General features: G+C 44.6%; 1 protein-coding gene and 2 pseudogenes across 1 annotated transcript; all 3 read left to right on the top strand.

Annotated features, from left to right (window-relative positions):
* Positions 1-1,054: 1,054 nt before the first annotated feature.
* LOC100395332 (uncharacterized protein C2orf78-like) lies at positions 1,055-9,525 on the top strand. Its single transcript, XM_035272309.3, has 3 exons — positions 1,055-1,222; positions 3,585-4,349; positions 5,187-9,525. Exons 1-3 carry the CDS (start codon positions 1,216-1,218, stop codon positions 8,033-8,035), a joined length of 3,621 nt encoding a protein of 1,206 aa, XP_035128200.3. The 5' UTR covers positions 1,055-1,215; the 3' UTR covers positions 8,036-9,525.
* Positions 9,526-11,552: 2,027 nt separating this feature from the next.
* On the top strand, positions 11,553-13,636 carry LOC144576509 (uncharacterized protein C2orf78 pseudogene; annotated as a pseudogene).
* A 2-nt stretch (positions 13,637-13,638) lies between these two features.
* On the top strand, positions 13,639-15,683 carry LOC100404427 (uncharacterized protein C2orf78 pseudogene; annotated as a pseudogene).
* Positions 15,684-16,084: the final 401 nt, after the last annotated feature.

Raw genomic sequence — 16,084 nt, 5'->3', positions numbered from 1 at the left:
CAACCCTTCATTTTGCCTGGCCCTTGTACCCAAGCACAGCCGAGAGGGCATTCTAAAGGCCCAAGATTCCACAGTGGCTGTTTGCAATGGAGAGGAGGATATAAGTAACTGCCACACTGGATCCTCTCATGTGAGAAGAAAGAAAGCACCCTGAATGCCTCTCACGTATAAAAGAGCAGGATGGCAGGATGTCTGTGTGGCCCAAGGAGTCAGAGGTAGCACACTATGGGCAACAGAATTGTGAACAAAGGCTAGAAGAGGGAAGGTCTGCAGTCAGCCCTGTCTTCTACCTCTCTAGTCTTTGCTTCTCATGAGCAGAGTCCGTTTGCCAAACATCAGGACACTGAAACGAAGACCCGTGCTCTGGGAGGGGGTATTAAATGGAAGTCATATCAATAAATGTAAAAATCCAAGATCCAGGCTTAGCCCAGAAACAATGCCTAAAATCAAGCAGAAAAAGGAAGAGTAGAAGAGAGATCCAAGTCCAACCTGGCCCAGCCTGGGCCAGCCCAAGGAAGGTAGGATTCAAGGAGAAGAAATTATAAAAGAGGAGGTTTGGACCACATCATTTCCTACAAGGGACAGTCAACGAACTTTGCCTTCAACCAAGTGGCAGAAGAGGGCTCTTTAATCTCTTTGTTTGGCCCCTAAAAGCAGCAGTAAATTCATTAATCAGATTCACTGAAACGCTTTTAGAACAATGGTAATTGCTCAGCTTAGATGTCCCTTTCCTTTCTCCGCAAGGGTACTGTGTATGTAGTATACAATTATAAATGTTTAGTATTATATAACATGAAATATGACATATAAAATATAAATATCAGTCAATGATATTAGTGAACAAATATGAAAAACACTGAGATGATCATGCAGGATTTCACCTCCCTGGAACTCAGCCACTTGGTACTGTTTCAGCTTTCCTACCACCTCTGCCAGCCAATCCCATCTTCCTGAGAATCTGGCCTCCCTATTGGCTATCGCACACCTTTAAACTGCCTGCTCTGTTACATCATTCTCTCACCAAGCCTATTGCCAGCTGGTAGAATCTTGGGGTAGCCTATAAATTTGTATCACTGGCCTGTGTGGCCAGTGACCAGTGTGACCGGTGGCCTTCATACTGGACACATTCACTCCTTGGCTTCAGCCACACAGACATTCACTAGGATCGAATCTTCATCCCTTGAATCTACAGTTGATGTTTCTTCTTCTCTGACCATGTCAGGTAAAGAGAGAAACTTTCTTGACAGTTTTTCATTCTACTTCTTCACCCTAAATTTAGATTTCTTTACCCCTATAGTCCCAAATGGGTTGGAATAACAGGGAACGTATTCAAGTAGAAATCTAGAGACCTCATGTCAGTTTTGGCTTTGACAGTTACTAGCTGTGTGACTTTAGATATTTCTTTTATTCTCTCACAAAATCTGTTTCCTCATCTGTTACATTAGAATAATAGATTCATTATTCCCTCTGGCCCCTTTCTTTTCTAATGCTGAGTCTTAAAGGGCAACGTACAGAAAATGAACTCAGACACATTTGACACTGTTCGTTTCAACAGAATCATAGAGAAAACCTAAGTGGCATAGAAAACTGGCAACATATTCTGAGGTGTTTCATGTGTAATAGTCTCCGTCCACTAATATTTCAACTTCACTATTTTAAATTTAGTGATGTTTTAAATATTCAGCCAGGCACAGTGGCTCACACCTGTAATCTCAGCACTTTGGGAGGCCATCTCCATCACTAATATTTCAACTTTACTATTTTATATTTAGTGATGTGTAGTGATGTTTTTAATATTCAGCTGGGCATGGTAGCTCCCGCCTGTAATCTCAGTGCTTTGAGAGGCCGAGATGGGAAAATCGCTTCAGCCTAGGAGTTCGAGACCAGTCTGGGCAACATAGCAAGACTCCATGTCTACAATTTACTTAAAAAAATCATCCAGGTGTGGGGGCATGGGGGCATGCCAGCTACTCAGGAGACTGAGGTGGGAGGATCAGTTGACTGTTTGAGCCCAGGAGGTTGAGGCTGCAGTGAGCCATGTTCACGTGTTCACACAACTGGACTTCAGCCTTCCTGACAAGGTGAGACCCTGTCTGAAAGAAAGAAAAGTAATATTCATGTTTTGGAGATTCCTATCTGAACTAGATGGAAAGAGAAAATGAAGAGTACTGGATTATAAGGAGGCAGATATTCTAGGGTAAGGAATTTGGGATTTTAAATGAAAGCAGAAAGACAGAGTTCCCTACACATTCCTTTGGATACTCCTTGGAGAATGACAAAATGATTTCAAGGAAAAAATACATATTTTTTAAATTTTAGAAGAAAAGCAGAAAGACAACAGAGTGAAATCTACTCAGAATAGGGCAAAATGAAGTTGGTTTTAGTCAATGCTTACATCAATAAAGTAGGAAGGAAACAGGCTAGAATAGAGAATCCCTAGAAAAAGCAGTTTATCGGAAGTCACAGTAAGTTGTTTTCTTCTTTTGTCGTTTTGAACATAGATGACACTTGATAGTTTTTAATATCATTTTAGAAATGTGTTTTAGAAATGATGCTTCCAGGCCAAGCACGGTGGCTCATGTCATAATCCCAGTAATTTGGGAGGCTGAGGCGGGCAGATCACCTGATGTCAGGAGTTCGAGACCAGCCTGGCAAACATGGTGAAACTCTGTCTCTATTAAAAATACAAAAAACTAGCCAGTTGCAGTGGTGGGCACCTATAATCCCAGCTACTCAGGAGGCTGAGGCACGAGAATTGCTGGAGCCCAGGAGGCAAAGCCTGCAGTAAGCGGAGGTTAAGCCACTGCACTCCAGCCTTGCTGACAGAGTGAGACTGTCTCAAAAAAAAAAAAAAAAAATTTTCTTTCTAAAACTATCAGGTAGTATTTTGACTTTTGATAAAACCCAGGCTTGAAGAGCACAAAGAATGACCCTTCAGATTTACCAATGGCCTGGGTTAAAGGTAAATGCTACTAAATGTCACATGACCTGTAGAAGCAAATGTTACACCAAGGATTATAAAAGTAAGAGCTGTACGATATTGTAATAGGCCAAAATTGCCATATTAAAAGTTCTGTTTCTCCTGGTTTCTGGTCTATGCTCAGAGAAAACAATCCTGGCCAGGAAGTCATGGTAATGACATTAACGTAATGGTAAATCTTAAACAGGTCAATCTGCTCTCTCTCAGCCTCAGGTACTCATAAAATGAGGTCCTTCTCTAAGGGCCTCGCAGTTCTAAAATGCTCCAATTCTAGGAAGTAGTTATGAACCAATACTCACCCAGATTCAAGGGAAAGATAGGGAAGGGAGAAGTTTGCTTGTAGTCTAGGAAATAAAGTACAAAGCCAGACCACTTGGGTCTTCTGCACATCTGTGCCAAAACTGGACACAAAGACAGTTCATCAGAAGAGGACCAAACTGCTTCAGCACTCATGGCCATCGTAAAGTGTTTGGCTTTTGGTATCTCAGTGAGTATCGGTATTAGAGGCTTCCTGATTGAAACAACCTTAAGATGATGCTCTTCTTCAAATACAGTGAAATTTTTTCAATCTCACCAGTTTGTTAATCTCTCTTCTTTCCTACAGAACATTTCCAAAATACCTCTTTACTTGGAACTGCAAACTCTCTGCAGCTCTCCCTTCCTGTGGTGAGCAATGCGGCTTCCCTAACAGGAAGCATTTCCAACTTCTCCAGAGCCACTGCTCCAGCTGTTAGCTCAGCATGGCTACTGCCATCAGCCTCTGGCACCTCTTTCCAGCCACTCACAGGCAGTGCCTACCTTTACCAACATTCTAGCACATCTATGTTGTCTGGGGTTAGTGGCCAGAGCCATAGCTCTACTTCAGCTGCCTCTTACCCAGGCATTTTTGAGTGGGACATTACAGCAAAGACAGCAAAGAAGTCACCCTCGCTCAGGGACTTCACTGTGACTGTCATTGACCAGAACACAGCTGTCTCTTCCAGGTCTATGACAGCCCAGCATGATAAAACTTCACATGCAAATATTATAGTCCCTCTGTATCCAACACTATCTGCCAGCCTTGTTCAGAGGACACAATCTCAAATTCCAAATCAGCAGGGCCATAGCCTGTCACTTCCCTACCAGACAGGAAGCCAGGTCTATTACTATAATCCAGGCACACTGGGGCCTCAACTATCCGGAGAACTTGGCCCCTGGCTGCAATCCTATGGCTCTGCGTCATACCCAGGAAATAGGGCCTCTGCCCATCAACCAGAAATGGTGATGGTGCTAAAGGAGGTTCAGCCCACAAAAGTTCGACTACCAGTCTCCACTTCCGGGATGCATTACTCTGTGTCTGCTCAACCCAGCACAGAAACCAGTTTTCAAGGTGAGTACAAACAGCAAAAAAGGAGAGGGATAAACACAGTATTGAAAGGGAGGGTCAAATCTATAGCCGAGTGGTAAGTCCACAGAATGTCAGAATTTGGGTGCTGAGACTTCGACCACTCTTCTTGGGGACTGCTGTTCATTTTCAGCCTCTACGTAAGAACACCTTCTAAGACGGAAAGTTGAACACTATAATGGCCATCTATGCCACATGTAAGAGAGTCCCAAGAGATACCACACTTTTTAGTGCCCTGGCTGATCAGTTCCCCTGCACCAGCACACTGTAATGTTCTCCCTTAATCTGTTACTTTAGTCTCTTTGGAAGGCACTTTAGAACTCTTATTTTTGCAGTGACATTTTGATTTTCCTTAACATACAATAGGATTTAAGACCTTGTGCTTAGAGATCCTCTCCAAAACAAACAGGTTCAGAATCTGTGCTTGCTTATGTAGTTTATAAGGAAGGGCTCCACTCTCTCCCCTAGACCATGGTGTAAAGGGTTCTTACTCTCTCAAGAGAGTGGAGAGAATGGAAGGGACCCTATAGGAGAATATGAGGCTTTGTAAATCATCTCCTATTTAAAAATCACTTTCACTTTTTATTTGGCTTATAACAACCCTATAAAATTCAAAGAAAGCTAAGAAACAATCACATCAAATGATAACCAGTAAGAGAACAGTCACTGCCTATCACCCAATACGGGATCTTGTCCATGGTCCTAAAGAAGAGCTAGTAAAAATGCCTTACACATGTTAGAAAGGTATCCCATTGCTGCATTGGCATATAGGGGGAACATCTCACTTACCAGAAATTGACTTCTTCCTTGATTCCTTTGTAGTGATGGAAGCTTCCCTGGGGATGGATACTTCCCTGGGATTGGAATCTGCAAGCCAGACATTTTGTCTGGCACAAACTCCAGAATTCACCAAGTCCTCCAGTAGCAGAAATACCCAGATACTTGAGAGTAATCCATCACCTGAGCTTGGGGACATTTCAATGACAGCTCCAGTCCAGAGTCCAACTAATCTCTTGACAGTGTCTCCAGCTCCAAGCCAGGACAAAACTGAGAATAAGAATTTGGATGAGATTAAGACCAAGATTTCAAAGCCTCTAGATGCCTACCAATTCCCAATAGAAAACCGATATCCTCCAGTGCTTCCTTTAGAAATCCCTGATATTCACCAGCTTGTGTCCTGCATTGATCCTCTTGGCCAAGAGGAGCAGCCTGGTTCCGAAAATGCCAATCTGAGAAACAACAGCCTGAGTCTTCAGGGCCAAGGGCTACTTGAAAATGGGTTTGAGTCTAGCAGTGATCTTGCAGACGTCACTACATTGGTGGAGAATACTCACCTCCCCTCGATCATCAGTTCTTTACAAGATCTTGACCAACCCAAAAGCCCCTCCATCTTCAGTTCCTTACAAGATCTTGACAAACCAAAAAGTCCCTCCATCTCAAGTTCCTTACAAGATCTTGACCAACCCCAAAGTCCCTCCCTATTCAGTTCCTTACAAGATCTTGACCAACCCAAAAGTCCCTCCCTATTCAGTTCCTTACAAGATCTTGACCAACCCCAAAGTCCCTACATCTTCAGTTCCATACAAGAGCTTGACCAATTTCAAAGTCCCTCCATCTTCAGTTCCTTACAAGATCTTGACCAACCCCAAAGTCCCTCCCTATTCAGTTGCTTACAAGATCTTGACCAACCCCAAAGTCCCTACATCTTCAGTTCCATACAAGAGCTTGACCAATTTCAAAGTCCCTCCATCTCAAGTTCCTTACAAGATCTTGACCAACCCAAAAGTCCCTCCCTATTCAGTTGCTTACAAGATCTTGACCAACTCCAAAGTCCCTCCATCTCAAGTTCCTTACAAGATCTTGACCAACCCAAAAGTCCCTCCCTATTCAGTTCCTTACAAGATCTTGACCAACCCAAAAGTCCCTTCCTATTCAGTTCCTTACAAGATCTTGACCAACCTCAAAGTCCCTCCCTATTCGGCTCCTTACAAGATCTTGACCAACCCCAAAGTCCCTCCATCTTCAGTTCCTTACAAGTTCTTGACCAACCCAAAAGTCCCTCCCTATTCAGTTCCTTACAAGATCTTGACCAACCCCAAAGTCCCTCCATGTTCAGTTCCATACAAGAGCTTGACCAACCCAAAAGTCCCTCCATGTTCAGTTCCCTACAAGATCTTGACCAACCCAAAAGTCCCTACATCTTCAGTTCCATACAAGATCTTGACCAACCCCAAAGTCCCTCCATGTTCAGTTCCCTACAAGATCTTGACCAACCCAAAAGTCCCTACATCTTCAGTTCCATACAAGATCTTGACCAATCCAAAAGTCCCTCAGGCAAGAAAGCCAAAGATCCCAGCACCATCAAGGTAAATCAGGTACAGGAAAAGTCAAGTGTCATAAAGGGTCACTCTGATCAAGTAAGGAAGAACAAGCATAAAGCTGCCGAGCCTATCCAGGGTGCTCCCAAGGCCAAAATCCAGCCAAAGAACCCAGAGAGCCTATTAGAGGAAGAAGTGACTGTTTGCAGGGCTACCACCAGTGACAGCGCTTCTGTGAGCAAGCGCATGCGTTCTAGCAACAAACGTCACAAAGCCGCATCCAGCAGAGGCAGCACAACTAAGAGGCACGGGCAGGAGAAGACCAAAAGGAACAGAGACAACAGCTCCAAGAAATCCGGAGACAGTAAGAAGTCAGGGACCAAAGTCAAGGTCGAAGAGAAGCAAGGCATTCCTAATAGGAAGCGGAAGAAAAATCAACCTGAGCTTAGCCAAGAGACCTTCAAAAAGCCACGTACCTCCCTAGGCATGCATATGCTAGAGTCCATGCAAGTTTTCCATGCACTGGGGAAAAAGACTGACAAGAAAACTGGATTCTCTTCCTCCCAGACTCTGGGGAGCTCAAGCAACACCCAGAACCCCTGGCCATTCTCAGCTCTTAAACCATGGCTGGCTACCCGATGTGAGAGGAAAGGCCCGGACAAAACTCACGTCAAGGCCCAGAAACTGGATAATGCTGAAAAAGAGTGTCCATCTCCATCCCAGAATGAGTTGCCACCACCTGGGAAGGTCAAATTGGTACCGTTGCCCTTTCTGACCCCAGACAAACCTCAAGCTCGACCTGTTTCTCGGCGGCCACACCCTCCAGCCTCACGTAGGCCTGCTGTGGCTTGTCCTTCTCCACCTAATTTTACTAACTCAGCTCAGTCAACTGCTGTCAGTCCATCCCAACCGGCTCCTACCAACACATCTTTGACAGGTCCTGCCAGACCAGCTCAGCCAATTTCGACCAATGCAACCAAACCCGGTTCAACCAATCCTAACCAGCCTCCTATTGCCTCTCAGTCTGCTGCTTCTAGGCCAGCACCTTACAAAACATCATCTTGCTCTTCTCTCCAGCGGGAGCCTGTTTTCACTGCTGTGACCAATCTCCAGTCACTGCCCAAGCCTCAAAATCAGTTCCTAATCCAAGACTTCAGTTTACAACGCAGGCCATGGAGGACACCTGACATTTCTGGGCCAGTAGTGTCAATGCCCATCACAAAAGAGCAGAGGCCAGAGCGTGAGGCCATGAAGAGGAAGGCTCGGCAAGCGCGTGAGAATGCTGCCAAATACACCTCTTTGGGGAAACTGCAGTTCTTCATCCAGAGGGAAAAAGATAATGGAAATTTCTGAATACTATGGCTACAGATTCCAAGAGTTGCTGAGACTGTAGGCTTTACTTTGGATACCAGCTGGTTTTCCAAATATATAGATAGATACTGCTTTCTTTATTCCAATAATATATTTTAAAAACTTGATAAAGAAATGTAATAGAATTAATGATGAGTAATAGATAGGCGTTTGAGTTTTGAGATGCTGTTGACTGTGGGTTTTCCTTGGTGGGGGTGGGGATCAAAGGCTGCCTTATAAGAAATTATGGCTGGACACGGTGGCTCATGCCTGCAATCCCAGCACTTTGGGAGGCCAAGGTGGGTGGATCACCTGAGTCAGGAGTTCGCAACCAGCCTGGCCAACGTGGTGAAACTCATCTCTACTAAAAATACAAAGAAATAGCTGGGTGTGGTGGTGGGTTCCTGTAATCCCAGCTTCTTGGGAGGCTGAGGCAGAATCGCTTCAACACAGGAGGCAGAGGTTGTAGCGAGCTGAGATCACACCACTGTGATCTCCAGCCTGAGCAACACAGCAAAACTCCATCTCAATAAAATAAATAAATGAAATAAACACAAGAAGGTACTGAAAGTTGGATGGTGGTTGAATAGACAGTAGAATTGAGGAGAGAGGAAGGAACATGGTCCAGGACTAAGAAGGTCAAAAGGGGAGAGATTTTATGGGCTATACAAAGAATCAGAAATGGGGGAAATGGCAGAAGTTAAGATTCAGAATCTGAGGTTAGGAATAAAAGAATAAAATTTGGATAGAAGTTGAAGATGGCAGAAGATAAGGCTGCGTGGAGCAAAAGAAATGTACAAAATCTCCCGTGGATGATGGCCTTATGTCTCATGGCCTATCAGATAGGTGTTTTAGAAAATAAGATTCAGGACTCATCTTCAACAGCTTTGGGTTACTTTATACATACATGATCACAGTTGGGAAAGGTCAGTACAAAACAGGGGAATCTACCACCAGGGGAAGGGCTCACAGTTATAGGTGCAGCTAAAAACCTGGGACCCAGCCAAGTGAATTGCAGCAGCCTGAAGCTGACCCAGAAAAGACCCTGGAGTATAGATCACCATTGACTCAACACCTATGCACGGGCCACTGAGATGCACTACTTCAGTTCACCTTCACAACCACACACAAGCCAGTAACACTGTGCCACTTTCCTAGTGAGGTAAACAGCAATATAATTTTTACTTAAGCTTGAACACAAAAGGAAACAATAAAGAAACCTCATTAGATCTGATCACCAGCAATCTTCAAGCCAGCTCTGGTCACCAGGTAGAATTCCAGGCCAGGTTTGTATCACTGAGTCCATTTCCAATAGGCTGGATAGGATCGTCCGCAGTAATTGTCAGGATACCACCTCCTTCTCTCCTGGGCTGCTCAACTGGCACTTGGCTTCACATTCCAAGTGTACCTCCTGTGTGAATAATCTTCTCCAGGGGGACCAGTAAGAGGGATATGGCCTCTCTGGTAAACATTTGGATTCTGTGAAAACATTCTTAAAGCAAAACAAAAAGTAATATGTCATTACTAAATTAATAAAATAATGTTTATTTTTAAATTATATTTTTGGCTGGGTGTGGTGGCTCACGCCTATAATCCCTGCACTTTGTGAGGCCGAGGCAGGTGGATCACGAGGTCAAGAGATGGAGACCATCCTGGTCAACAAGGTGAAACACCGTCTCTACTAAAACTACAAAAATCAGCAGGGCATGGTGGCGCACACCTATAATCCCAGCTACTCAGGAGGCTGAGGCAGGAGAATTGCTTGAACCCAGGAGGCAGAGGTTGTCAGGTAAAGAGAGAACCTTTCTTGACAGTTTTTCATTTGACGTCTTTCCCCCAACTTTAGATTTCTTTACCCCTATAGTCCCAGACAGCTTGGAATATCAGGGAACTTATTCAAGTAGAAATCTAGAGACCTCATTTCAGTTTTGGCTTTGACAGTTACTAGCTGTGTGACTTTACAGGACTCTTTTGTTCTCTCACAAAATCTGTTTCCTCATCTGTTACATTACGATAATAGATTGGTTATTCCCTCTTGCCCCTGTCTTTTCTAACGCTGAGTCTTAAAGGGCACACATACAGAAAATGAAATCAGACACTTTTTGAGGGTGTTTATTTCAACAGAAACAGAGAGAAAACCTAAGTGACATCGAAAACTAGCAACATATTCTGAGGTGTTTCATGTGTAATAGTCTCCCTCCACTAATATTTCAACTTCACTATTTTAAATTTAGTGATGTTTTACATATTCAGCCAGGCACGGTGGCTCACACCTGTAATCTCAGCACTTTGGGAGGACATCTCCCTCACTAATATTTCAACTTTACTATTTTATATTTAGTGATGTGTAGTGATGTATTTAATATTAAGCTGGGCCTGGTAGCTCCCACCTGTAATCTCAGTGATTTGGGAGGGTGAGATGGGAGAATCGCTTGACCCTAGGAGTTCGAGACCAGTCTGGGCAACATTGCAAGACCCCATCTCTACAAATTAAAAAAAAATTGGCCAGGTATGGGGCATGCCAGGTACTCAGAAGGCTGAGGTGGGAGGATGAGTTGACTGTTTGAGGCCAGGAGGTTGAGGCTGCAGTGAGCCATGTTCACACCACTGGACTTCCCCCTGTGTGACAAGGCCAGACCCTGTTTCATACAAACAAACATAATATTCATGCTCTGGAGATTCCTCTCTGAACTAGATGAAAAGAGAAAATGAAGAGTACTGGGTTATAAGGAGGCAGATATTCTATGGTAAGGGATTTGGGATTTTAAATGAAAGCAGAAAGACCGGGTCCCCTACACTTACCCTTGGGATGTGCTCTGGAGAATTACATGATTTCAAGAGAAAAAAGCGTATTTTAAATTTTGGAAGAAAAGCACAAAGGCAACAGAGGGAAATCTATTCAGGATACGGCAAAATGAAGTTGGTTTTAGCAAATGCTTAGATCAATAACCTAGGAAGGAAACAGGATAGAATAGAGCAACCCTAGATAAAGCAGCTTATCAGAAGGCACATTCAGTTGTTTTTTTCTGTTGCCCTTTTGAACATAGATGACACTTGACAGTTTTTAATATAAATATTTTAGAAATGTGTTTGAGAAATGATGCTTTTAGGCCGAACATGGTGGCTCACCTCATAATCCCAGTACTTTGGGAGGCCAAGGCAGGCAGATCACTTGATGTCAGGAGTTTGAGACCAGCCTGGCAAACATGGTGAAACCCTGTCTCTATTAAAAATACAAAAAATTAGCCATGTGCAGTGGTGGGCACCTATAATCCCAGCTACTCAGGAGGCTGAGGCACGAGAATTGCTGGAACCCAAAGGCAGAGGTTGCAGTTAGCCAAGGTCAAGTCACTGCACTCCAGCCTTGATGACAGAATGAGACTCTGTCAAAAAAGAAACACACACACACACACACACACACACACACACACCATTTCTTCTGAAACTATTAGGTAGTATTTTGATTTAGGATAAAAAGCCAGGCTTGAAAAGGGCAAAGAATGACCCTTCAGATTTACGAATGGCCTGGCTTAAAGGTAAATGCTAGGCAATGTCACATCACCTGTAGAAGCAAAATGTGACACTAAGGATTATAAAAGTAATAGCTGTACTATATTCTCGTAAGCCAACATTGCCATATTAAAAGTTCTATTTCTCCTGGTTTCTGGTCTACACTCAGAGAAAAGGGTCCTGGCAAGGAAGTCATGGTAATGACATTAACATAATGGTAAATCTTAAACAGGTCAATCTGACCTCTCTCAGCCTCAGGTACTCATAAAATGAAAATCTTAGAACTTCTCTAAAAACTTCCCAGTTCTAAAATGCTCCAATTCTAGGAAATAGTTAGGAGTCAACACTCGCCCAGATTCAAGGGAAAGACAGGGAAGGGAGAAGGTTGCTTCTAGCCTAGGAAATAACATACAGACCCAGACCTCTTGGATCTTCTGCACATCTGTGCCAAAACTGGACACAAAGACAGTTCATCAGAAGAGGACCAAACTGCTTCAGCACTCATGGCCATTGTAAAGTGTTTGCCTTTTGGTATCTCAGTGAATATCGGTATTAGAGGCTTCCTGATGGCAACAATCTTAAGATGATGTGGTTCTTCAGATAAGGTGACATTTTCTCAATCTCACCAGTTTGTTCATCTCTCTTCTTTCCTACAGAACATTTCCAAAATACTTCTTTACTTGGAACTGCAAATTCTCTGCAGCTCTCTCTTCCTGTGGTGAGCAATAAGGCTTCCCTAACAGGAAGCATTTCCAACTTCTCCAGAGCCACTGCTCCAGCTGTTAGCTCAGCATGGCTACTGCCATCAGCCTCTGGCACCTCTTTCCAGCCACTCACAGGCAGTGCCTACCTTTACCAACATTCTAGCACATCTATGTTGTCTGGGGTTAGTGGCCAGAGCCATAGCTCTACTTCAGCTGCCTCTTACCCAGGCATTTTTGAGTGGGACATTACAGCAAAGACAGCAAAGAAGTCACCCTCGCTCAGGGACTTCAATGTGACTGTCACTAACCAGAACACAGCTGTCTCTTCCATGTCTATGACAGCCCAGCATGATAAAACTTCACATGCCAATATTATAGTCCCTCTGTATCCAACACTATCTGCCAGACTTGTTCAGAGGACACAATCTCAAACTCCAAATCAGCAGGGCCATAGCCTGTCACTTCCCTACCAGACAGGAAGCCAGGTCTATTACTATAATCCAGGCACACCGGGGCCTCAACTATCTGGAGAAATTGGCCCTAGGCTGCAATCCTATGGTTCTGCGTCATACCCAGGAAATAGGGCCTCTGCCCATCAACCAGAAATGGTGATGGTGCTAAAGGAGGTTCAGCCCACAAAAGTTTGACTACCAGTCTCCACTTCTGGGATGCATTACTCTGTGTCTGCTCAACCCAGCACAGAAACCAGTTTTCAAGGTGAGTACAAACAGCAAAAAAGGAGAACAATAAATACAGCACTGAAAGGGAGGGTCAAATCTATAGCTGAGTGGTAAGTCCACGGGCAGGTAGAATTTAAGTCCTGAGACTTCAACCACTATTCTTGGGCATTGCTCTCCATTTTCAGCCTCTATGTAAGAACACCTTGTAGGAGGGAAAGTGGAACACTGTAATGGCCATATATGCCACATTTAAGAGAGTCGCAAGAGATAGCACACTTTTTAGTGCACTGGCTGATCAGTTCTCCTGCACCAGACGCTGTAACTTCCTTCCTGAATCTATTACTTCAGCCTCCTTGGAAGGCACTTCAGAAGTCTTATCTTGGCAGTGACCTTCTGATTTTCCTTAACTTACAGTAGGATTTAAGACCTTTTGCTCAGAGATTCTCCCCAAAACAAACAGGCTCAGAGTCTGTGCTTGCTTATGTATTTCAAGAGGGAGGGCTCCACTCTCTCCCCTAGTCCATGGTGTAAAGGGTTACCCTATATGAGAATGTGAGGCTTTATAAATCATCTCCTATTTAAAAATCACTTTGACTTTTTATTTGGCTTACAACAACCCTATGAAATTCAAAGAAAGCCAAGAAACAATCACATAAAATGATAAGCAGTAAGAGAACAGTCACTGCCTATTCCCTAATGCACAGTCTTGTCCATGACCCTGAACAAGAGCCAACAGAAATTCTTGCCCATGTTAGAAAGGTATGTAATTGCTGTATTTGTATGTAGGGGGACATCTCACTTACCAGGGATTGACTTCTTCCTTGATTCCTTTGTAGTGATGGAAACTTCCCTGGGGATGGATACTTCCCTGGGATTGCAATCTGCAAGCCAGACATTGTGTCTGGCACAAACTCCAGAATTCACCAAGTCCTGCAGTACCCGAAATACCCAGATACTTGAGAGTAATCCATCACCTGAGCTTGGGGACATTTCAATGATAGTTCCAGTCCAGAGTCCAACCAGTCTCTTGGTCTCCAGCTCCAAGCCAGGACAAAACCGAGAATAAGGATTTGGATGAGATTAAAATGAAGATTTTAAAGCCTCTAGATGCCTACCAGTTCCCAACAGAAAATCAAGATCCTCCACTTCTTCCTCTAGAAATCCCTGATATTCACCAGCTTCTATGCTGCATTGATCCTCTTGGCCTAGAGGAGCAGCCTGGTTCTGAAAATGCCAATCTGGGAAAGAAAAGCCTGAGTCTTCAGGGCCAAGGGCTACTTGAAAATGGGTTTGAGTCTAGCAGTGACCCTGCAGACGTCACTACATTGGTGGAGGATACTCACCTCCCTTCCATCTTCAGTTCCTTCCAAGATCTTGACCAACCCAAAAGTCCCTCTGCAAAGAAAGCCAAAGATCCCAGCACCATCAAGGTAAATCAGGTGCCGAAAAAGTCAAGTGTCATTAAGGGCCACTCTGATCAAGTCAGGAAGAACAAGCATAAAGCTGCCGAGCCTATCCAGGGTGCTCCCAAGGCCAAAATCCAGCCAAAGAACCCAGAGAGCCTATTAGAGGGAGAAGTGGCTGTTTGCAGGGCTACTGCCAGTGACAGCGCTTCTGTGAGCAAGGGTAAGCGTTCTAGCAACAAAAGTCACAAAGCCCCATCCAGCAGAGGCAGCACAACTAAGAGGCATGGGCAGGAGAAGACCAAAAGGAGCAGAGAGAACAGTTCCAAGAAATCTGGAGACAGTAAGCAGTCAGGGACCAAAGTCAACGTAGAAGAGAAGCAAGCCATTCCCAATAGGAAGCGGAAGAAAAATCAACCTGAGCTTAGCCAAGAGACCTTCAAAAAGCCACGAAGCTCCCTAGGCATGCACATGCTAGAGTCTGTGCAAGTTTTCCATGCACTGGGGAAAAAGACTGACAAGAAAACTGGATTCTCTTCCTCCTGGACTCTGGGAAGCTCAAGCAACACCCAGAACCCCTGGCCATTCTCAGCTCTCCAGCCATGGCTGGCTACCCGACGTGAGGGGAAAGGCCCAGACAAAACTCAAGTCCATGCCCAGAAACTGGATGATAATGCTGAAAAAGAGTGTCCATCTCCATCCCTGTATGAGTTGCCACCACCTGGGAAGGTCAAGTTGGTACCGTTGCCCTTTCTGACCCCGGACAAACCTCAAGCTTGACCTGTTTCTCGGCGGCCACACCCTCTGGCCTCACGTAGGCCTGCGGTGGCTTGCCCTGCTCCACCTGGTTCTACGAACTCAGCTCAGTCAACTGCTGTCAGTCCATCCCAACCGGCTCCTACCAACACATCTTTGACAGGTCCGGCCAGACCAGCTCAGCCAATTTCGACCAATGCAACCAAACCCGGTTCAGCCAATCCTAACCAGCCTCCTATTGACTCTCAGTCTGCTGCTTCTAGGCCAGCACCCTACAAAACATCATCTTGCTCTTCTCTCCAGCGGGAGCCTGTTTCCACTGCTGTGACTAATCTCCAGTCACTGCCCAAGCCTCAAAATCAGTTCCTAATCCAAGACTTCAGCTTACAACGCAGGCCATGGAGGACACCTGACATTTCTGGGCCAGTAGTGTCAACACCCATCACAAAAGAGCAGAGGCCAGAACGTGAGGCCATGAAGAGGAAGGCTCAGCAAGAGCGTGAGAATGCTGCCAAATACACCTCTCTGGGAAAACCAGTTCTTCACCTAACAGGAAAAAGATACGGCAATTTCTCAATACTACAGCTCCAGAATCTAAGAGCTGCTGAGACTGTTGGCTTTACTTTGGATACCAGCTGGTTTTCCAAATAAATAGAGACTAATTTATTCATTTTGATAATATATTTTTAAAACTTAATAAAGAAGTGTAATAGAATTAATAGATAAGTAATAAAGAGGCTTTTGAGCTTTGAGATGCTGTTGACTGTGGGTTTTCTTTGGTGGGGTGGGGATCAAAGGCTGCCTTGGAAGGAATTAGGGCTGGAAGCGGTGGCTCATGTCTGCAATCCCAGCACTTTGGGAGGCCAAGGTGGGTGGATCACCTGAGGTCAGGAGTTGGAGACCAGCCTGGCCAACCCAGCCTGCCCAACACAGCAACACGATGAAACCCCATCTCTACTAAAAATACAAAAAAGTAGCTGGGTGTGGTGGTGGGTTCCT

Source organism: Callithrix jacchus, chromosome 14 (assembly GCF_049354715.1).
Source record: "Callithrix jacchus isolate 240 chromosome 14, calJac240_pri, whole genome shotgun sequence".
In the NCBI taxonomy this organism is placed as follows: domain Eukaryota; kingdom Metazoa; phylum Chordata; class Mammalia; order Primates; family Cebidae; genus Callithrix; species Callithrix jacchus.
Note: the sequence above shows the minus strand (reverse complement) of the source record. Positions and strands in the feature narration are given on the sequence as shown.